Here is a 24,412-nt window from a genome sequence, read left to right as displayed (position 1 = left end):
TTGCCCTTATGCACTGATCCCTTATGGTGAGGCAGGTGGAGCAGCTAGCTCTCTTCAGATCCTGACCTGTCACGGTTGTGATAGGAATACTATGGCATAAATGAACATCTGAGAGATCCTTGCATCTCTGCAGAATATAATGGTCATAGAGAAGGCTCTGGTAAAACTTAGAAACTTCATTTTTTTGCTATTCTTTGCCTTATTTGCTAACCATTTGGTTCGCAATCAGTTAAATTCCTCGAACCTACAGGATACTGTATTTCCTTCTGTATTTTCCTTTCGTATATATTCCCATCTCTGATGTATTTTAAGAAGAAAAAAAAGAATGTGTTCATCTTTTGAAACAGCAGCTGTGCTGTCACAGGTAAATAAAGGTTGAATGAGAGCTCAGTCAGCAGCAGGAGGCAGAAGAGATGGTCAGCACTTACTATTGCACTTGCCCACTCTTACCCCACACCTCCCTTTTTCATCTCTTGCCCACCAATGCTCTGTATCCAAACACACTAGGGCTGACACAGTATCTAGACCATCTTCCCTAGGACCACTAAATACACCGGCCTCCCAGCCTGAAACTCCCAAAGAAACTAGTCCCAAAAGAAAGCAGCAGTCTTCTAAATATTCATACTTTTCACATAAATACATCCAGCCTTGCTCCAAGCTTCTATCAGTTCTAAGTTAGGAACTGATGTCAGGAAGAGTAGTGAGGAGGTCGATGACAGTGGCTGTTTTGCTTTGTTATACCTTGTGCCTATAGACACTGCCCAGTTCTGCCTGGTTCTCTTTTCAAGGGGTAAATCCATTATCTCTATTAAAACTTCCTTCTCTGAGAGTGTAACAAGTTAGCAGAAACAAATGCTGACCTGCAATGTACTGGGAGAAGAACTGGAATTAGGAACAACCCTCCAAAAACTTTAGTGATGCTGTATGAAAGAAACCCTCTGTATTTCACAAAAAATTTTTACTCTTTTACACCTTATAGGAAGAGCTATACCATATCTTAAAATTATCCCGTTTCTTTCTTACCATCCCTTGCAAATTAAAGTCTGGTTACTAACAGCTTGTGGCTACCCTGACATGATGTGGCTTCCAAGCTGTCCATGCTATACCATTTGCTAAATATCCTAGAGTCAGATAAAATATGACAGACTCCTTCAGTTACCTCAGTGTGAGCCTTAAAAAGTCCTCCCTCCTCAAAGTGCCATATACCAAGTCACTGAACCTCCAGAAAGGTGGGCTGAGAAAGTAGAAGCACACCAAACTTAAATGTCTATTAAAGAGAAACTACAAGTTACCTGGAGGGATACCCTGAATATATAAAGTGGTCCCTTACCTGGATTGGGTTGAAGGTATTCAATTGTTTTAGTCATTATTTCCATCACAGCCCTGCTGGTGACATCCACTTTCTGAAATAAGAAAATAAATATTCTAAGTCACAAGAATTATTCACTTTAGCACCTTAGCTCTTGCTTGAGTAGATCTACAACCACTGGTGCAGCAACAGAACCAGTCCTACAGTGGACAGTGAGGGGCTAGAGATGCTCCAGTAGGAAGAATGGCTTTGCATTCAGCTCAGCTCCATCAAGATGTGGAAACCCTGTTTATTGAAAGAGGAACCTGGAATTTCCTACAATTTGTTTCAAAATATACTTCACTATCTTCTAGCAAAATAAGGTGGAGATGGCTTCCTCTTCCCCTAAGTGGCCTGAGGTCGTCTCTGAAAATGGTCTACTCTTAACTTGACCCAGAAACCCCCCAAAAATCATGCAAATCAAGAGGTTAAAATCTTTATATTCACTTTATAGAGCTCATAGTCAGATTAACCCCTACATGAGCTCACTCTGCTGCAGTGAGATAATTCTTACTAAAAAGAGCAAACTATTCCTAAACCAGAAGAGGATGTTGCATGCGCACAGGTGTGTGTACACACACACACATACACACACACACACACACACATCTCAGGGAAAAAAACTAAAGAAACAAACACATATGGCCCAATAACCAATTCAGCATAAAATAAATGTAAATAAAAGTTAAAAAGGTAAAAAAAAAAACAAAAAAAGAAAAAAGAAAGAAAAAGAAAAGGTGGAGACCATGAATCATATTTTGTTCCAGAGGCATTTATGGGATGTCTACAGTAGGCCAGGCATGGTGACAGGTTTGGGGGCTGAAAGAAAGAAAAATGCAGTATCAACTCTGTTTATTCAAGTACGCGATAGAACATTTTTATTTAACTACTGAGGATATCCTAAGTATATAAAACTTTTGAGCAAACACTTCTAATCAATCCTTGAATTTTTGGTTCATTCCAAATAAAAATCCCAATCCTCCAGTCTATATCTGCAAAATTTTGAATGGTCAGCATTTGCATTCAGCAGGTCAGCATGTCCTCTCTCTGTTGGGCCCTCCCCCCTACATGAAGAGTCTGTGTGGATCCACCCCACATTTCCCCATAAAATGCTTTCCTTATCAACATGGGTGGTCCACTCACTCACTCTACAGGGTACATTACTGACAAAAACAAATGCATCCTCCTATCCAAGGTACGTGCGTGGGATAAATGATATAGATAGGAGTGAAAGAAATTTTTGATGGTAGAATTGCAGATATCAATTAAGCCCAAGGGGATTTTACTGTTATGTTTTAACTGGAGTTCAAGAGCTCCTCTCTCAATTCCAAGAAGTTTTTGAGTAACATACTATACACCTACATATAAAATCAGCCTTTTATGGATGGGTTAAGTATCTTTCATAATCAGAAACCAAACCATAAACCATCAGAAGATTTTATCTTTCAGTTTGGTTTTTCAATACTTAATAATTTCCTATTCTATGGCAGTAATATTGTTGTGTGTGTAAGGAGTTTCCTATTATTGTAATTAACAGAGGAGAACACTTTTCTTGTGGGGTTATCATGGGATAAAATTACCTCAAGAAGCACTCCTATTTAAGAGATGCCTGTCTCATAGAACATGTACCATGTCCTTCTGGTTGACTTGAGTTAGGAATATGCCTTAAGTTTGACCATGTACCAAGTAGTGTTTAGTACTATAGCGGGCAGGGGTTCCCTGGAGTTGTGCAGTATAGGACTTGCATGGCCATATGTGGAAGTACTGGCAGTATTAGCAGAATACCAATCAACCACTATGTACTCAATGTCATGGAAGTGAATTAAGGGTTGTGTGCACAACAAACATGCTAAAAGTCCAGGTTACATTCATGACAGGAGGAAAACGCAGATCTCCTAAAGACTACATGATAGAGATAAGGAAATTGGATGTCAAATGTGTATCCAAAGATCTTGTGTGGCTATGATGGGAGGAAACAATTCTAAAGTTCAAGGTGTCTAAGAGAGTGAACCAGAGGAGCTGACCATTTGATATTCTGAAGTCATCTGCTACTAGGATGCTAACCACTTCTAACTTTCCCCCATATCTGCCCTCAATCATAATTATGGCCAGCATCATCATAAAGTATTTTCTACTTGTCAGAAATCATTCTAAGAATTTTAAATACCTTTACAATTTAATTCTAAGAAACCCTGTGAAATAGATACAGAGAGGTTAACAAACTTACCCAACTATGGCTCTAGAGATAGAGCCATGGTTCTTAAGTACCACACTGTAACTTTTTGTAAGAATAAGCTCCCCATAGAAGGACAAGGAATAGAAACATCTCCCAAATGAAGGAAGAGCACAAGTCAGAGCGGCAAGCCTCTTTAATAACATCCCCCATATGGGGCTGGGGATCTAGTAGTGGCCAACAACACAGGAGCAGGAGGGAAACACCTGCCATCCCGTCTTCTGGGGGTTTTTTTGGTGTTGTTTTTTTTTAAAGTCATCAAAGTCTGTGGAAACTTCATTCACAAGAACTATTCTACCCTGGGCATCTGCAAAAGGGAGGCTCTCCGACACTGAGCTGTTTGGCTACAAGCCCTGAGTTACACAGGCTTCTCTACAGAGGCTGGATACCAGAAGTGCATATTTGGAGTGGTCCACAGAGTGGTCAGCAAGGAAGGTGTGAAAAATGGTTCTGATTTGGGGTATGGAACCCCCTTTCCCTTCTGGGCTCTTTAAATACACAGCTCAACTACTCAGGCTCTATTTATAGAGCCACTAGCTTGGCAAATGCCAGTGGTCTCAGGGGAGACACAGAAGAGCGATGCCAATATTCGAGTATTAAGTTTGGTTCCCAGTGTGGAAATCAATCTTCAAAGGGAAGTAGGAATAAAAACTATCCAGTGTTCCCTGTGGTTTGACAGGGAACTTCCACGAAGGAGTCCATACCACCCTGAGATCGTTATAGACTTTTTCTGCCCAACAAGGCAGATTCCTTCAACACTTTTAGTTACCTAAGCTATATATCACCATAAAACAAGCTCTAGCCAAACCCATTTGATCAGATCATAAAACAAAATTCACTTGAAATCCACTTCTGAAAACAACTTCATCCAATATATTTACTTATATACAGCGTTCACAAGAAGTATCTCAGAGAACAGCTTATCAGCAAATTCATTCACTAGCTCTTGCTCTTGATTTTACTCTGACAGATGTCACTCGATAAAGAACAGAGACTACAAGAGCATCTAATCCAGAGCCTTGATGTTTTAAAATTTTTTTTTAACCTTTATTTATTTTTGAGACAGAGAGAGACAGAGCATGAACAGGGGAGGGTCAGAGAGAGAGGGAGACACAGAATCTGAAACAGGCTCCAGGCTCTGAGCCACCAGCACAGAGCCCGACGCGGGGCTTGAACTCACGAACCGCGAGATCATGACCTGAGCCGAAGTCAGACGCTTAACCGACTGAGCCACCCAGGCGCCCCAAGCCTTGATGTTTTAAATGTGCAAGTCTGAACTCGGAGAACGGAAATAAACTATCTGAGGTCACAGACCCATTATAGCTATGACGGGAAGAAAAGTAGTTCAAAGGTCATGGGTCAGAGATTTTCTAAGAAAGACTGACGGAGGAACTAAACAGACTAATGGCCATCTGCAGGTAGGAGGCTGACCAAATTCTAGCTTCTTTCCATTTGTGTCATTGCTAAGAATGTCTCAGAGTCTTTCTGATAAACTATGCTGTGTTTTGGTGGTCATAGAAAGGCTGAGGGGTCAGTACTCTGTGAGAACCTTGAGTATGACTTATTAGGTACTTGGTAGGAAGCTATATATATACTTAAACTGGATTTGTCCAAGCACATATTCTCTTATTAATAGGCCCGATATAATTAATATGTACTAAGATTTCCACTTAAATAATTTATCATACCTTTCAAGGGCTCATTCCCATTTGAGGACAACAGTTTAGCTCTGAACTTATACAGTTAAAGATTTCCTCAACCCCCAAATATTTCTATTACCTGAAAAAAAGTTTTGACGCATCCTAAATTACAACTTCAATTCCTGTGAGCTCCTGAGCATTTCTTTAACTAACTTTGTCTGGATGGTGGTAGGGAGTCATTAGGGAAGGCTGTTTAGAGGTGAAACTGTAAATATGTATAAAAATAGGCATGTTTTCAGGGCATAAAAACTCAATGTAAGTTTTTTTCTGAAGGTAAAAGCATAGACATATATTCTTCTGGTCATTTTTCCTGAATTTTCTCAATACCAGGATTTTAGCAACGCTCATACTTTAGAATCAGAAGGTTCTCCCTCCACGATCTAGTCTTGTGATTTACAACTTTGGGTAGGGAGAAAAATAGCTCTCTTAACCTGCTGTACTCACTATAACGTTTTTCTTCATCAAGAAAAGCAAGAGTTGGCAAACTATGGCCAGTGGGCCAAATCTGGGTCACTAGCTGTTTTTATATTTTTAAATGATTGGGAAAATTCAAAAGGAGACTACCATTTCATTGCACATAATAATGACATGAAATTCAAATTTCAGTGTCTTTAAATAAATTTGATTGGAACACAGCTATGCTCATTCCTTTTAGGCACCATCAATAATTGCTTTTGCTCTTCAATAGTGGAGATGAGAAGTTTCAACAGAGGCTCCAGAAGCTCTCTGACCCACAAAGCCTAATATGCTTACAGAAGAAGTCTGCCAATCCCTTGCTAAGGTTCTATTTTCACCAATGTGTGCCACAGTGAATCTATGGATGCTGAACATTTCATCAGCTTCCCCAGCCTCTAGAGGTAAGACACAACAGAACCAAAAGGCACCACATTGACTAGAATACGATTTTGTTCTGAGGCATCTGAGTATTACCTTTTCCACTAGAGAAAAAGTAGACATTGCATCCTGAACTTAGCTGGCAACACACACGAACTATACAGCATTCTTTGTGGGGCAAAAAAAAAATTAAAGATATGACTTTATACTGTCAGATACTCCATCATCCCACATGCTGTCACAGGGAGGCAGGAGCAGAGTTTAAGAAAAAAAATTAAAAGATCTTAAAACGGAGCAGGACAGTGTGCAGGTTTGGTGATCAATAATAAACAGATGAATTAAGCATCCACTCGGACATGGGGTAACTCACAGTTACATGCCATATGAACACTAAATCTTTTGAAAATTTTAATTTTTCTATCACTGAAGTTAAGAAAATGAACCTTTTAAGAATGCATACGTACCCACTTAATGAGAACCCTGAATGAGACACCTAATTAAGCAAGTCACAGAGACATAATGGAATCAGTACCCTGGGAAAGTTTGTCTGGCAGTAAGATACAGGCTGGCCCAATAAGGATGTTTTAATAGTTCCCTACTGGCTCAGAAGAATTAATGTACCTGTTCCCAAATTGCTCTGCTTTCTAGCAGTTATCTGGTATTTGGAAAGCCTGATTAATAGTGTGTTGAAAAACAAAAATAAACAAGGCATTAGACTGAGATTTCCCCAACGTATTTTTTTGCTAATCTTCACAGGCATTACCTTTAATGAGTATCAGCACGGAAGTATATCGTAAACACACAGCTGAGAAGAACCTTGACTTCCCTGAATTTCAGGATCACCAGAAAGCTGTTTTTAGAGCTCATCTTGTCTGGGGCTCTTACCCATCTTACAAGTATACCAGTGAGTGAGGGTCTTAGTAAACACCTTCTGTTTTACCACCACGTCCATGAAAAAGACATTCATAGTCATGACAGACTCCAAAGGGTGTGCTCACATATGTTTTACTCTGAGTGTGCTGGCCCAGACTCTACTCCTTCCTTCTTCATTTGAGATAAATCGCCAGAGTTCAATCCAGTGGTATTATTAAAATGTGATGTTATTAGTTCCAAATTACTTGCCACAATACTCAAGAGATGATGACTAGTGTGCTTCGCACCACTTCACAAGGTGATTTTAGCCTCTGCTTAAACATGGACAATGACGGGGAATTCAGTTATAGCCATGGCTTCCTTTTTTTAAGCAGCTCTGAGAACCAGAAGTTCTTTCATACATTGAGCTTGACTCTCTCTCTTCACAGTTCCTACTCATTAATTCTATTTCTACCACTTGGAGTTGGATAGAAAGCTGTAACAACCCCCCTCCACCCAATGACTAATTAAGTGTATGAAGATGATGACCATGGACATTCATTTCTGACTTTTCCCCACATCCCACTCTGCCAACAACCCACTCTTTCACACTTTCACATGGAACGGCTTTCTTCCATTCTTCTCCAACATCCTGCTTGTCTTAAAATTGGAGGCAGCCCTTAAGAATTCCATTCTCACTGAAGTGGTATACAACCACATTTCCAACCATATGACCTCTTCTGGTTTCAAGAAAAGAGATTTCCCAAGATACTTTTCATGCTGCGAAAAGGGACACTACACTCCTTCTATATGCAGGGCAAAAGAAAATTGTAGCATTTAGCTCAGGCACCCTCTGCTCTAGGAAGCTTCCACCAACCTAACCAGCCTGAGCTAGGTCTTCCATGGGAATCTCCACAGGGTGCCAAGCACCATGTCCTGTAAGCCACATTTCTTCCATCAAAACTGGAAGTCCCTTGATGGCAAGAACTGTGCCTTAATCATCTTTGTATTCCTGATGCCCAGCACAACACTTTGTACAAGGAGGACGCATTTACGGATATACCATATGAATTAATGAATATAACCACACACACGCACACACACCTACGAAACCACAGTAACACTGCAGCAACAGATGGAGATTTAAGAAGGAATTACAGATCCTCAAATTCTAGAACTTCCTCTTGACAAAAAATCTGCAGCTTCTCCATAAACATATCTACAAGATGTCTATACCACAGTAAGAACTTTAGTCTGTATTTAACAGATCTTGTAAGCAACAGATACCATTTAAAACTAAAACATAAACAATTCTAGGCAAGGTATTTAAGGGGAGGAAAGAAGTGGCTATAGGCAGGGGTCCTGCAGAGACAACAGAGTTGCAGGGTTCCACCCAATCAGCTCTGGGAGCCGTGAGTGCTAAGAGACCCAAGTGTGATTTTATTGCATCTTGGCAGGAGAGTGGCTGGGGTGGCTGATTAGAGAAACAACATCTAGGAATACCTACTTCTCTTTCCAACTAGTGCTGCTTGATGTAAACCTCTAATTTATTTCATTTTGTTGCCTAATTGCACCTCTGAGAATGCATCTGAACAAAGGTCTCTTTACCCAAAATGCCTGATGATCAGAAAACTGACTGTGGACAGGTGATTCTTCTGCAGGCTTGGGAACGCTGAGCTAAAATATTTTTGTGAGTCATTAATAAATTAACAGGAGAGAAAAGATTTGAGATTCCAAATCCAAGGCATGTGCTTTCCAGTTATCACAGAAATCTTTACCTTTAATGCAAATTGAGCATAGGTAGAGTGTAAAATGTGCACAATGCCATAGGTAAGACAAACAAATATGTGTAGTAAAATGAAATAAACTAACTTCCACACTGCTCTGAAATGTAAATCTCTCAATTTACTTAGAGATAAACCCAAATATAAAACCAAAGGTGTGTTCCTCAAATAATCAGCAAAAGTTTTCCCCCCTACCAGGAATATCTTTTTTGAGACAAAAGCTTCAGAAACTAATTATTTTCTAGGAAATAGGAGAAATAAACCTTACCTTTGAGCCCTGAGATGCCTTTGAGTCTTTGCCTGAAGGAAAATACTTACAAGATCTTTCATTTCAATTAGTTTGCAAGATGGGCATGGATTCAAAGGCTTAATTAGCTGCTCAGTGATAAATTCTACTCTATTCTCTAAATTTCCTGTTTTTAGTTCCATTTAAAAAATGGAAAGTTTGTCTTAGCTTAGTCAATGAGCTACCTAGCTTATTATCTTTAGTCCCTGGCAGACGCTGAAAGCTCAACTCAAATTCTGACTCCTTGGTTCTGAATGCCTCAATGTCTGACTAATCTGTCATTAACAACATGGCACCAGGGAGGATGTTATAAATTCTCTCCTGAGGGGAGAGGGACAAATCAAAGGATAAGGAAGGGGGGGGCGGGGATTAAGAAATAATGGCTGGAGACAGAAGCTGGTGCAAATTAACAGACCCACAGGGCAGCTTCTTATGAGGTGTGAGGAACCCCAATATTACAGGGAATAGAGGAATCCAGTCATTCTAGGCAAATGTATTAGTATCTGTTCTCAGATGCTGTAGAAAACAAAGGGGTAGAATACCATTTCCAGAACTATGAACACTAGAGAGTACTAGCTTTGGTTCATCAGGCAGTACTGAGAACTGTCCAGAGATGAGAAATAAGGATCAGTGCAGATTTTAATTGCCCCAGTGGGGGCAAATAGCTATCAGGTATTAGGTGTAAGAGGCTGGACTCCCAGACTTCTGGTTGGGCCTCACGACTCATGTATTAAATCTCCTCTCTAGTGGGTACCTGTGCTATCAGTGAGATCTGTCTCAAGAACTCGGCCAGAATGATCAGTTACATTAACACTACACAATCTCATCTCATAAGACCCCTCTCCCTTGGCAACTCATTTTTTTTTTCCAGGAACTCAAATGGGTCCTGTTCTCTCTTACTTGCTGTTTCTTTTACAGAAACATTAATTTCTAATAATTCGTGCTCATTCTGTTCACTTCTGTATCCTACATGCTTGGCTCATAGAAGCACAAAATAAGAATTTGCTGAATTCATCAATGAACTCAAAAGAAAGAACAGAAAAAGACAAAGCACAAAGCACCTAAGCAACTTTCTTCGTTTGGCTCTTCACACAAATGGCAAAACTGAGGCAGCCTACTGGAACTGATGTGACCTAAGTAAAAATGCAGTTTTCCAGGTACTATAGGCTTTTGACATCCTCTCTGTTCAAGTACAGGGTTTGTATTGCCAGATCCTTTACCCATCAGTTGAACACCAGAAACAATTCTTTGCAACACGCAACACACACTCTTCACCATAAGCCTAGATTATTACTTGCTATGAACCGTCTCAAAGAGAAAATACGGCGATGTTACAAGAGAAACGAAATGGGCTATTCTGTTTGCCACCTCCACCCTGACCTGCTGAGAATCAGCTTTTAGACAGAACGCTAAATGATTTACCTTATTTTTCATCCTTAACACAAGTCCCCCAACCAGGGATTAGTATTCTCATTTTACATTTACACAAAAATAAGAGACTCAGAGCAATAAACTGACTTGTGGGTCAAGCAGTTCAAGGGCACCACGGCCAAGCCCACAGGTCCCTTCATGCGTACTGCCCACCACACCTGCTGCCACCACATGGCCCTGCCCAGAGGTCCACCAAGGCCAGGCAGTGACTCAAACTCTCCCAGACACTCAGGACACCATTTTCCACCTTCCCCTATTTTCTTCACACCCCACCCCCCATTCAAGCACAACTTCATGTTGTCCTATTTGGAAAGTTAATGATAAAATCCACCAGGAAAGTACATTTTGACATTTCACCTTTGCTGAAGCTTTGTTCTCAGTACAAAGGGAAGAGAGGATACTTTGCGTCTTCTGTTTTAAAATATACACTAAAAGGAGAGTATATTTTACAATAACAAGATGCATTTTCAGGTACCAGAGAAGAGCCCTTCCCCTCTCAGTATGCTAGATAATTTTATGTCAAAGGGAGCTCTAAGGGTCAAGACTTACCCGCTCCATCTCTTTGAAGTCATCGTCCAGCTTGGTTCCTTCAGCTCCTCCAACCTTTTCACTCACTTTCTAAAGAAAACAAGCAAAAAGGACAATTATTATAAATAAAGTTTCTTTTCAAAATGTGTGTTAACAGTTTCAAGCACTTTCACAAACATCATCTAATATTATTTTTCCTACAGCCATTCTCTGACATGGGGGACAGTCCTATTTTCATAGGAGGAAACTGTGGCTCAGAAGGTTTAAACAATTTGCCAAAGACCAGGCACCTAGTAGGTATTGAAACAAGAATTTGAACTTATTTCTTCTGCTTTCAACCCCAGTGTTCTTTATTATATACATCATTATATAACTACCTAATCACTAACATTTGCCTTTTGAAAGTTCTGAGGGACAACAGCATCATACAATTATCATTTCCCTCTGATAATGGATCTAAAATGCTACCTAGGTAGAAAATTGCTACTTCTTCCATCTATTTCTCCATGGGCTATTGAACAGATAATCACAAGCATCTATCAAACTGGTAAGAAAAAAAAATCAGCCCAGCTGATCTTCAGATGAAAGGGCTTGAATACTAATCTTATAAAGCTTCCTGTAGCTGTCTATATCCTTATAAACATGAGATAAACCATACAGAAAGAAGTTATGGGTATTTCTTTGCTACCCAATCAATTCCATTATACATTTTATATTCATTAACTTATGCATTCAAATGGTCATTTTCCGTATGTAGAATTCATGTTTATTAAAAAGTTAAATATCCTATTTTGTTCTGAAATAAAGATTTAAATTAAATCTAATAAAGATTTATGAATGGATCACAAGAAAAATACCTTAGTTTCATCAAAGGCAGGAATATTAAATGCTAATGACTCAAGACTTCTGTTGCTCTTAAAATATTCTAATTATAAAGGTAGTTAGATGCTTTTTACAAAGATGTCACTGTATTAAAGTTATCACACACAGATACTGAAGTATGAATTTTTATTTTCTTTAATAACCTCTGGATTGAAGGTCTCTGCAGAGAAGGCCACCACCAAGGCCAGACCTACAACAATCTCAGTAACAAACTGGGTCATCTTGTGAGTTTGGTTTATCTCCTTCTAAAGGAGTCCTTGGATATATAGCTCTGTCTCCTGGCAATGGAAGCCCCAATATCCCCTTGCTGGGGGCTTTAGTGTATTCCTTTCTCTCTCTTTCTCTGTCTCTGTCTCTCTCTCTCTCCTTCACTCCTGCTTTCTGCTATCAGGAAAACCTCTAGAAGAGACTAGTATTGGAGAAACTGAAAGTACGAATTCTATCACCACTCAGGACCTGCATACCAGATGCCACCCATTTCACCCCAGCATAAGTAACAGAAGGAATGTGTTGTGATGAATGGCCATGGCATGGACAGACTCCTCTACTCTTTGCTAGGTACACAGAGTTTTTATGAAAATTAAATAGTGTATCAAGTATAAGAACCTATGTCTGAACCTACAAGACAGATGGTAAATTCTAGTTCCCTTCTCTCACCAATGAAGTATATACCTGCTTATAGTATCCTGGTTTCCCCAGTTTTTTTTTTTTTTTAACTGTAGTGTGAAATCTTGAGAAGAATCCAGCAATTTTCATTAACATAATACAACCGTAGGTAAATAACGGTCGATTATTAAAAGTGTAAGGTTAATAAAAACAATATTAATATCTTTCATTTGTATAGCTGACACCTACTTTCACTTGCAATTTGTCATCTAATATGTGCATCACAAGAACTATGTAGATCACATATTATTCCCATGTCACAGATGAGAAAACTGAGGGTTGCATAAGTTAAATTTCCTATCCATGGTACAGATTGTTAGCTAGGAAGAAGTGGAACAAGGACCTGAATGCATTTTTTCCAAGCTAAACCGTGGACTCCTTTGCATCCCCAGCCTAGTTTGGGGGAGCTGTCCATGGTGCTGGCCTTCCCTGCCTGAAGTTCCATTAGATTCACTGCCTTAACCCTGGGTCCTTGACATCAACCCTCACTTAACCTGTGTAAACGATGCTAGTTATCAATTATTTCAGCAGTCCATACAGATCTAGGATTTGCCTAGCATCAACACCACCTAATCAAAAGCCTGTGATCTGGGAAAGAAGTCAACTTCTTTGCCTGCTTTCTTAAAGATTTTTAACAAACCAGAAATGGGGGTAGGGAGGTCCCAGAATTCAGTTTAGAACTTTCTAGTGGGATCCAAGTGCCAGTGACTTGACCTGAATGTTTGGAATTAAGTTATAGAAAATCAGGAAATAGAAGGGCCTGACAGGTTATTAATAATCAAATTTTTTCTATCAGTAAACAAATTTTTATCGTGATTTTTATAGGTTTACTCCCTTTCACTTTGTTCAGAGATGGCAGTTTTAGTTCACATTTAGCCCCTCTTGTGTCTTATTATTCTTGAATTACATAGTTTTCAGTTAAATTTGGGCTGGGAAACTCTAGTCAAACTCCTACAAAATCAAAAAATATATACTGCACAGCCCTCAACCAACTCTCAGTTCTACCTTTCTCCAATGTCAAGGAACTCACTATATCCCAAGATCCCATTTTGGTCAAAAACAGATCCTCCTATGACCTGTGAATGAGACATTTAATTTTTATTTACAAAACTGTCACCAAAAAATTGCCAAAAATGTCTCCATTTATGGTAACATTAGCAAATCCTGGTAATCCTGGGTTAATCACATTCTGATCATCTCTGGGGAATAAAATACGGCCCTTATCAAAAGCACAAGGCCTATATCACATTCAATCCCATATTGCTCAGCTGAGAATGATTTTAATTCCCCCCTTTTTGCATCTAAAAACAAGTTGGCATCACAATAGCTGACTCACTGTATCAAACAGAATACCAATGGAATTACAATTAATAATTTAGAACTAGTCCTATGACTCACACCAAGGGCAACTCATCAGTCCACTGGCTTTAAATATTTGGTTTAAAATACTTAGTGTGGGTGTGGTTGTGAGTGCAGGTATGGGAGGAAGAGGTAGAGAGAAAGTTGGATTGAGAGATATTAAGCTCTTTCTCTTCTCTACAAAAGCTGATTTTGAACTGCTCTGAGAGAAACAGTTCACCAAACATACTAAATAAGGCTAGCAGTTAGATTCTGGTACTGGTCTGATTGGTTGGCTGATATAAAAATTTCTTATCTAATTAGATTCTTGGAGAAAGCAATATTCAAAATGACATCTACATTGTTCTTGGGGCTATCTTCTTTTCAAGTCACAAAGGATCTAAATATATCAAGGCATTGAATTGAACAGTGGGCTTAAATAACACTGACTCATTTCTTAGCAGTATAGCAAATATTTTCCCCTCCTGATCTTTAAATATCATTACTAAAACTTCTATCTTCTTATGAATGAGTCAAGGTGAGGAATATAGGCTCCCTGATCTTATCTGGCCAACAATGAATTTGGTTTTCCTTACCTAATACCATATACTTAAGAATAATTTCGCCCTACTATTTTCCAGTGAGGTGGTCCCTAAAAACTAAGAATTCATAGTACTGAATATTTTTGGATACTGTTTAATGTACTTTGGCTAATATGCTAGCACTTGAGAAATTGATCACCTATTTAAATTTAAATGAACTTTGGGGCACCTAGATGGCTCAGTCGGTTAAGCTTTGGACTTTGGCTCAGGTCATGATCTCAGGGTTCATGAGGTCAAGCTCCACATCGGGCTCTGTGCTGATAGCTGGGAGCCTGAGGCCTGCTTCAGATTCTGTGTTTCTCTCTCTCTGTCCTTCCCCAGCTCTCTCTCTCTCAAAAATAAACATTAAAAAATTGTTTTTAAATTTAAATGAACATCAGCAAAAGGTATTTGAATCAAACAAAACAGTACAAATAAGCCAATATACTCCCCTATGCTACCCAAAACAAAACAAAAACATCAAACAACAACTCCTCTATTCAAAACTCTCAACTGTACCCACTTAACTACATCAAGAGCTTACACTTCTCATCTTATCTATTACACTCTACATATACTCTGTTTCAATCAAACCAGCAATTTCACCTTCCTCTATCTTACTCTCCATTGTATTCCTCATAACAGGTACTCAGCTAAGATCTGTGGAACTGAACTACAATGTCTTTTTGTAAATATTAATGTTAGGTTGACAAGAGAATGCATACAGTGAGGCAAATAAGACTTATCACCTCACTCAGGATGGTATTTCAAAAGGTACAACTTTCCAAAAAAAGAAAGAAAGAATATAGTCAACTCACATTTTAAATTAAAAGTCTTAATTCTGAGCCTGCAGTAGCGTTGTCTCATGCTATTTTTTCTCCATGTACCAAATAAGAAAAATGTCAAAGGGAACCAGTAGCAAGAGACAGCTTAAATAAATGACCACTGTTCACAGCCCAGAGGGTGCTGCACTGCTTTCCAACAATGACTCATCCTCCTCCATACTAACTGTCACCTCTGGGAAGAAGACACCCCCCTCTAGTTACTGATTCTTCCCTGCATTGTGTTTCATTTACTAAACACTGATGACTCAACTCCCATGTTTCTGACTGCCTTTACGGTGGTCTCCTTGAAAAATCACATCAGTGAAATTCATCAGACTTAATACCAAATTCATTCATACCACATACACCTGCAAAGTGATTTACTTCCTACTTCTCTGTTTTTGTTCAGTTCTGTTATTTTGCATCATACAAAGCCAGGTTTCTTTACAATCCACCAAATGCACTGTGTTTATTCCCTCTGCCTTGTACATGGACCTATTTCCTTTTTCTATTTTTTAAATCTTACCAACTATTCAAAATGCTCACCCAGATTTCACCTTCTCTGTCATCTTGACTGCCCACCCTAGCAGGAAGTTATTAGACTTAATATGCATTCTTAATAAAGCATATCATCTGTTGGACTACCTGGAACTAGCCACTTCATTAATAAAATTGCTGAAGATCTTTGCTCATCTGAATTTTAAGATGCTAAAGGCAGGAATCATATCTCCTGCTTCTTTGTCTAAACATGTTTGAGACTGTGGTACCTAACACAGTGCTTGCAAAGTAGACATTCAATTACCAGTGGAAAAAATGATCTCAATGAATTATCCTAAGGTCAAAAATTGTACGTTAATTAAAGGAAGACCCTAAACTATGAGTTAGCACTGGTTCTGTACCTCCTTTCTGAGAGAGTTTAATCTCCCCTCTAAGTGTAACATCTTTTTCTCTACCAGTAACAGGCAAAAAATTAGAAAATTTAATAATTAAGGATAGTTTATTTATAGCCAAGGTTAAAGAAAATTCTCTTCTAATTGTAACCATTCTATATTCACCTGCCAAATTACTTTCGGAACAATGATAATTAGTATCAATAATATATATTCTTCCCATTAATCCTGATTCTAAATATGTATGTATTTAGTCTATATGCATATGCACATATGTGTGTATAAACACACACACAGGCCAACATGTTCATGTGTGTGTGTGTGTGTGTGTGTGTGTGTGTGTGTGTGTATCCCCTCACATGAGAGAAAGTAATATAATACTTTTCCCAAATGTTTTTTTACAAAATCAAAAATAATTTTATGATGTGCTGCACTATGTATTTATTCATATTAAAACAGAATTACTTTGACATTCCATAAGTTAATCACAGCTAGTTTGTTCAGAGCAAAAAGTAGAACTCATACACTATCCTGCCCATCTGCACTGTAGATCAACAAAATTATTTATATGTATAGTGAAATCTCATTGACAAGGAAGTCAATGAGAGCCACTTGAATTAAGATTTTAGAAATGGATTTAGAACTGAGACGAATTTGACCTTGACAATGACACCAAATGGTTGTATATAAAAGAAGATGCATAACTTCTTAATGCCTCAATTTCTTCTCCTAAGAAACGAAAAACAACACCATTCAACACTGGGTGTTGTTGTTTTTTTAAAGAATTAAATTGGAATGTACATATAAAGAGCACATTATAAACTACCAATAATCATTATTAAAATACGGGTTTATTATGTCTTAACGTGATCTTACTCATATGACAGGCAAAATTTTAAGTTGTTTTTTATATTTGGCTAAAAAAAACTAAGTTTAATGTAAATGCATTAAAGCACAACATTATTAATGTGCAAGTTCTTCAAGAAGTTATGATAACTACACCTGTGGGACACTGTACTGTATTCCCAGTACTCGTAGAAAGGCATCACCTATGGTAATAAATAAAAGAAGCCCATACTCATGAAAGTTCTTTAATCATCATTCATTAATAAGGTACCAAAAAATAAAAATTATACTTGATGACATACCAAATATTCAGAAGGAAACAGGAGAGTCAAAATTACAGCAGTACTTTCTTGATTATTTGGCTAAATACAAGTAGATCTTGTTTTTCCAGATGGTGGTATTCCCATGTTTGAAAGGCAGGGTGGATTCACTTCATGGAATATAAGTTTCACACTAGTTTTTCTCAGTTGTCATTAAATTGGAATGCTTAAATGCCATGATGTTTTGGAAGTGAATTTCAAAAAAATATGTATTTTTTCCCATCCAGAAACTTCTAATTTTCTTAGAGAATGATTAAAGGCATTTTATCTATCTAAATTGGGTTAATTCTATTTCTTACTCTCAAATAGAATCTGTATATTGAATAGTGGTAAGTGTAAAGATTCCTCTTGCATAATGTAAAAACTAGCGACTCCTCCCCACCCCCAAGAATTCAATAAGATGAAAACCGATTTTCTTTAAATATCTGAAGCTAAAAACTTTAAAATAAGTTTGGGTGAGTTAAGCACTTCACCTTATTTCTAGCTTCCAATCTTCCTATCTTGCTTCTGGTCAAATACTATACAGAAAATGTAGTAACTGATTTGCAGCATGTTATAATGATTTCTGGTATGATTCTCTGGGGTTAAAAGTAGTAACTTTCTAAGCCCTATTTCCCCAATGTGAGAATTTCCCTTAGACTATGTAGCTAATTACTTGCATACACCCTTCAAAGGGCGTTAACAGGATTGATCATAGAAGTTTCATGCAGAGCCTCAGTCCCTCCCCAGAAAGATCGTTTACACTATCACTTATGGTGTCATTTGCAAACGATCCTATTTTTGTCTTCTAGAAAATAAAAAAAAGTATAAAAAATGTGCAGAATAAAAGAAAACCAGCATTTCTCTATTTTTCAACTTCCCAAATCGTCTAGTTCCTTACCAGAGAAAGGGTCATTCTCCCCCATCAGAGGGGGAGAATATTTCCATAAAGTTTCCCATCTCTGACGATAGGAAAAAAGTACACATTTTCATAGTCCACTGCAATACATAAGCCAATGAAACTGAACAAAATACAAAAAGACAGTGTGTGCTAAAAATAGACTCTATACTTGAGGCCAGAATTATGTCATGTACTATTTTTAAAGTTCTATTTAAAGCTGAGTCATAAATTCTCTTGAGAAGAAAACAGAAAGAGAAATAAGAGGTACCAGTAATTTACTTGAGGATTCAGTCCTGTTAATAAATGATGTAGAACCTAATGTCTGATGACACAGTTGATAAGGCAAGATGGAGTAGCCCTAGGCTTTCACTTGTAGGAGAAACTGCTGGAAAGCCATTTTCTGTTTTGTGAAATGAAACCACAAACTCACTGAGCTTCTGTTTCCTCATTCACAAAATGGGGCAGGCCCAGGGTATGCTCAGATAACCAGGAGAGTTCTAAGTTCTCTTACAATGAAAAATTTGATGTCTTTTCTGTGATGGTTAATTTGATGTGTCAGTTTGGCTAGTCTATAGTACGTACCTTTTCAGTCAAACACTGATCTGGGTGTTGCTATGAGAATATTCTATAGATGTGGTTAATATCCACAATCAGTTGACTTTAAGTAAAGGCGATTATCCTTAATAATGCAGTTGAGCCTAATCCAATCAACAAACTAAAAGGTCTTTAGAACAAAACTGAGGTTATCTTGGGAAAGAAGAAATTCTGCCTACATATCTCACTGGTTCTTTTTCTCTGGAGAACACTAATAGATACAATTTCTACCTGGTAGAGTGCTATTTATAGTACACCAAAGGTAGATAATAAACCAGGAAAAGTTCCTTTTCCTGGAAAAGAGAAAATACCATGCAAAATGTTTGAAAAGAAAATGCTTTGTTACCCCCTTCCCCCAAATCAGGGTTATTTTGATGCAAATCCCATTCTGAAAAAAACAAAAAACAAAAATAAAAACAAATCACCTTTACTTTAATTCACCAAATGGAATGAATGCAAAAGTACTCAGTTTGAATGCCTACTATGTACCAGGGAGTTTGTTAGCACTGGAGGTTTTGTATGCAAATTTAAGACATGGCACATGCTCTCTCGAAACTTACAGTTTGGTGGGATATATGGATACATAAACAAACCATTCCAATAAAATGGGGCAAGTGCATTTAAAAAAAAAAAAAAAGTAGACTGTAATCAGATCCTAGGATAGACAATTTGGTTGTAGCTTGATGAGAAGTCAAGACTGGGGAAACCTTCCTGCAGCTGATACCTGTGCTGATTCTCAAATGAGAGTAAGTGAAATGGAAAAGTAGACACAGGATGAAGAAAGAAGCTTTCTCAGGTAGAAGCTACTACACGACAAAAAGCAAGCAAGCAAAAACACAGTATTTGCAGGAAAGTACAGATATTTCAGTGAAGCAAGATATCAGAATATAAAGGACGGTGTGACAAGAACTGAGGTTGTAGGAAGAAGGAGAGATCAAGTGATAGTGGGCCATCTAGGCCATGCCAAAGAGCTTAGTTTTGTTTTGAGTGTTAGTAAATAATGGAGTTGTGCAAGCATCACTACAACCTAGCTTTAAACAGTTTCATCACCCCAAGTGCCCATGTTCAGTCAATGCTCACTGCCATCCTTAGGCAACCACTTATCTGCTTTTCATCTCCATAATTTTACCTTTTCTAGAAATGCCACATAAATGCAAACATACAGTAGGTTATTTTATTGTATATATTTTTTTTTGAGAGAGAGAGAGGGATAGAAAGAAAGAGAGAGAGAATGAGCAGGGCAGGGACAGAGAGAGGGAGAAAGAAGCCCAAGCAGGCTCTGCGTTGTTAGTACAGAGACGGACGCGGAGCTCAAACCCATGAACCATGAGATCATGACCTGAGCCAAAGTCAGACACTTAACTGACTGAGCCACTCAGATGCCTCAATAGGCAATTTTAAATATCTGGCCTCTTTCTCTAAGCATAAGGCATCTGAGATTCATCATGTTGTTACCTGTATCAATAGCTGAGTTCCATTTTATAGCTGAAAAGTACTCCACTGCACGGTTATACCACATTTTGTGTATCCATTCTCCTGTTGATGGACACTTGAACTGCTTCCAGCGTGGGGCTATTATGAATAATGCCACTATGTGGGCGCCTGGGTGGCGCAGTCGGTTAAGCGTCCGACTTCAGCCAGGTCACGATCTCGCGGTCTGTGGGTTCGAGCCCCGCGTCAGGCTCTGGGCTGATGGCTCAGAGCCTGGAGCCTGTTTCCGATTCTGTGTCTCCCTCTCTCTCTGCCCCTCCCCCGTTCATGCTCTGTCTCTCTCTGTCCCAAAAATAAATAAACGTTGAAAAAAAAATGAATAATGCCACTATGAATATTTGCATACATGTCTATGTGGATATATTTTTTATTTCTTTTGGGTAGAAACCTAGGAGTCGAACCACTGGGTCTTGTGGTAAACATATATTAAACTTTTTAAGAAACTGCCCAAATGTTTTCCAAAGTGACTTACCATAAGACCTTAGATTTTATCTCAGCATTAGAAAGCCATTAGCAGGCTTTAAGCTGAGGAATGACACAGCTAAATCAATTTTTAAATCATTAGATTACAAAGTGAAGACTTACTTGGAAAAAAAAAAATGAGACTGGAGATAAAGACACCAGATTGCTACCAGAATCATACAGGTGGAAGATGAGGACGTGAACCAAGAACTCTGGGATTAAGGATGGACTCAGTAAATATTTAGGGCCTAAAGTAAGCAAGCAAACTTTGTGACCGGTTTGGTATAAGAGAGAAGCAGAGAACTCTAAGATGATTCCCAGGTTTTAGACTTGAGCAAATGGACGGCTGAACACAAATGAACACCATCTATTTAAAGCAGGTTTAGACTCACTAGGTTTGAAATCCAAGTACATATGTCCAGCAAGCAACTGAATATACGAGTCTGAGCTTGTAGGGAGAGGTCAGGGCAAGAGACAGATATGTGGAGTCAGCACTGTATGTATATGTGACTTGTAAAACCAGAAAACCAGCAGATGAGATCGCTCAGGGAGAACATGCACCAGCAAGTGGTTATGGGTTAAGGAGGGAACCCTGAGCATCACCAATAATTAAGGGCTAGCAGAGGGAGAAACCAACAAAAAAGATCATGAAAAAAAAAAAAAAAAAAAAAAAAAAAACAACCACAAACAGAAACTACAGGGAAAACCTGGAAAGATAAGGATCAAAGAAAACAAGGAATTAGTTTCTCAAATGAAGTGTGAGCAAACCCGCAGAATGGAAAAGGAGGACAGTGGGGTTGTGGTTGGAACAATCATTCCAAGAGCCATTAAAATTGTGACCATGCCAACTGCTATATATGTAATACAGGTTAGTGCAATGGGATCCAAGGCAAAATACATGTGACCTAAAGGCTACCAGGAATCAGACAACTCCTGATTTTGTATCTAGTATTTCTTCCACCTCTCTTTCTGCCTATAGAAGTATCATTTGGAACCACAGGACATGCCCATGAAAGGTAGAATAACTGACAGCTGTTGAGTCCCAGTTGCACTGCAGGGCAAGCAGCTTAGAATACGCTCCATTTCCATCACTGTGCTTGGACTGCCTTCCTCCACACATCCCAGGTAGGTACTTCAGCCTTGCAGAAGAAAACATCAGGGACAAACTGCAAGCAAACAGGTATCTGAAGATATCTGAGAGATGTCCTGCAAGTATTTCACACACCAACATAATCAGCTTTCCATATAGCATCGTGTATCACCAAATGTGGCAGCCAAGCTGTATTCTGAGGTAAACACTCTTCTCTTCCTAAGCCAAAGGAAGCTAACATCACACTCATAACAGCAGTAATAAATCATAAGCTTAACCTTAAATAACAACAGGGAAGAGATATGAAGAGACTTCAGAGGTGGTCATAAAAGTGGATGGACAGCCACTGGATACCAGACCCACCATCTTATATAGAAAATCACTGACCTACTGACAAAGGAATTAAATCAGGAACAAAGAATAACCACACAAAACAGAAAGATGGATCCCTGTCTGAGATATCAAGTTTGATAATTCACATATGCAGAAATTCCATCATCTGAACGAAATGTTTAAAAAGCACCTTAATGACAGAACACATACACAGATATAGATTTGATTTATAATCCTGGACAGAATTTCCTGAATGTTAAGCAGCCCATCACTGCCTGCGAAGGCTTTGCACTGACAGATGCACCAATCTGCTTGTGCTCCAAGCTTCAAGGTCTGCTGCCTGTGCTGAAGACAACTCTCTGGAGACTCACACCTTGCAAGCTCATGCTGAGGTCAGAAGGGAAGTGGTGGAGGCTGCCCCCATCACGTCCACTCCTGGTTTGCTTTTCTACACGCAATCTCTAGTATTAGAACTTCACATGTCCTCTGCTGCTGCAGGGTATACGTAACAGGAAAGGCAGCTACAAGAGCCGGAGCACGTATTCAGAGTAATGTCACCGTATCCCACACCATCTAAGAGCTAACTTGGTTCCTCTTTCCCAATATGCTTTCAAGGTGGGGTGTGGATAGAAACTACTGACTTTATTGTCTCATTTCCTACTGCCTCAATCAACTATATACGGATAGTTGCGTTTCATACTCCTTTACACACACACACACACACACACACACACACACACACACACGGCACTTGATAAACAATAGGAAAATATTTTTCTACAGGTTTAGAGTTGCTCAGAGTTGTACATTTAATTGGGGAAAGGCTCTAAACAGTATTCAAACATTCCAAACTAGCACTAATGGCTTCCTTTTCTTTCAAGTTTCAGCCCAGTGCTTTTCAATCACTTGGGAGACTTGCTCTTAAATGAGAAGACTGCTTGCAAAGCTCTAATAAAAATATACCAAAAAGTAAAATGGAAAGCATACAGGAAAGAATATTCTCTTTTTAATTCTGCTCAAGCATTCAGGGACTGTTATAAGCTGTTATTTGTTCAAGTTGGACATGGGAAGAAGGGACAGAGGGCTATTTGAAAGAGAGACTCTTAAGAAGAGGCTGGGTACCTCTTCTCATGACAGGGAAAATGTGAAACCAAATATATACTAAGAAAGGGGCCCAGTGTCAGCTGGTTTGAAGTCCCTTGTCCTTAAGCTCTGTGAGGTAGAAAAAAAATGAATTATAAATTTAATAACTTCATTGAGGTATAATTTATATGCCACAAAGTATTACTCATTTACAGTATACAATTTATAGAGTTTTTATAGATTTGTATTTATAAGGTATTTATAGAGTTGTATGAGGCCATAATCTAATTTTTCAACAGTTTCATCATGCCACAAAAAAGCCTTGTAACCATTTGCATCATTCCCCGGTCCCCTCCCCCAGTTTCATTCACTGCCCCATTTCTTGACAAGTATTAATCAAATTTTGGTCTCTGTAGATTTATCTATTTTGGACATTTCATATAAATGAAATCATATATTATGTGGTCTTTTGTCTCTGGCTTCTTTTACTTAACACAATGTTTTCAAGTTTCTTTTGTGTTGCAGCATGTATCAGTACTTTATTCCTTTTTATAGCTGAGTAATATTCCATGGTAACGATGTATAAAGCTACCTCACCGGGGAGTTATGCAGATCAGATAAGATAACTAAGTGCTTTGTCAACTACAAAGTACTTCACCAATGCAGAGGATTAGTGTCATAAACGTACAAGTGCCACTGAGAGTACTTCCCTAAGAATAACAAGGTGACATTATATGGAATTTCATGGACATGGTGAAAGCAAGGCAGAGGTTTCCAAAATGTGTCTACCCAGGGCTAACTTGTGGTGGAAAGAGAAAACATGAACACATTCAGAAATACAGGCCAATTAAAGGTTCGAGGGCCATCAACATATATGGCACTATTCTAGATGAGGATCTTTAAGAGAAACTTGTATACCTGTGGGCACTTGTTACTAAAGATAAATCTGAAATTTACATTTCAGAATGTAATGCTATACTGAGGATGCATTTTTCAGAAATGACCTCTTCTTATCAACTCAACTCATTTCACAAAGGCTCTGTGGTATAGTGGTCCACTGAGTTAGCAAGTAAGAGTTTAAGTAGGAGAAAATGGGAGAAAATGAACACATTCAAAAGTCTACACAGTGTAGCCTG

General features: G+C 38.6%; 1 protein-coding gene across 1 annotated transcript in view; it reads right to left on the bottom strand.

Moving 5' to 3' along the window:
* The window catches only part of SH3GL2 (SH3 domain containing GRB2 like 2, endophilin A1), a 217,700-nt gene that overhangs the window by 45,952 nt on the left and 147,336 nt on the right, over nt 1–24,412 (bottom strand). Inside the window, exons 2-3 of the mRNA XM_045467478.1 lie at nt 11,018–11,086; nt 1,331–1,403 (exon numbers count right to left, since the gene is read on the bottom strand). Of these exons, the coding sequence (XP_045323434.1) occupies nt 1,331–1,403; nt 11,018–11,086 (142 nt within the window). The remainder of the gene's footprint in view (nt 1–1,330; nt 1,404–11,017; nt 11,087–24,412) is intronic.

The sequence above is a fragment of the Leopardus geoffroyi genome, chromosome D4 (assembly GCF_018350155.1).
Source record: "Leopardus geoffroyi isolate Oge1 chromosome D4, O.geoffroyi_Oge1_pat1.0, whole genome shotgun sequence".
Taxonomy (NCBI): Eukaryota; Metazoa; Chordata; class Mammalia; order Carnivora; family Felidae; genus Leopardus; species Leopardus geoffroyi.
Note: the sequence above shows the minus strand (reverse complement) of the source record. Positions and strands in the feature narration are given on the sequence as shown.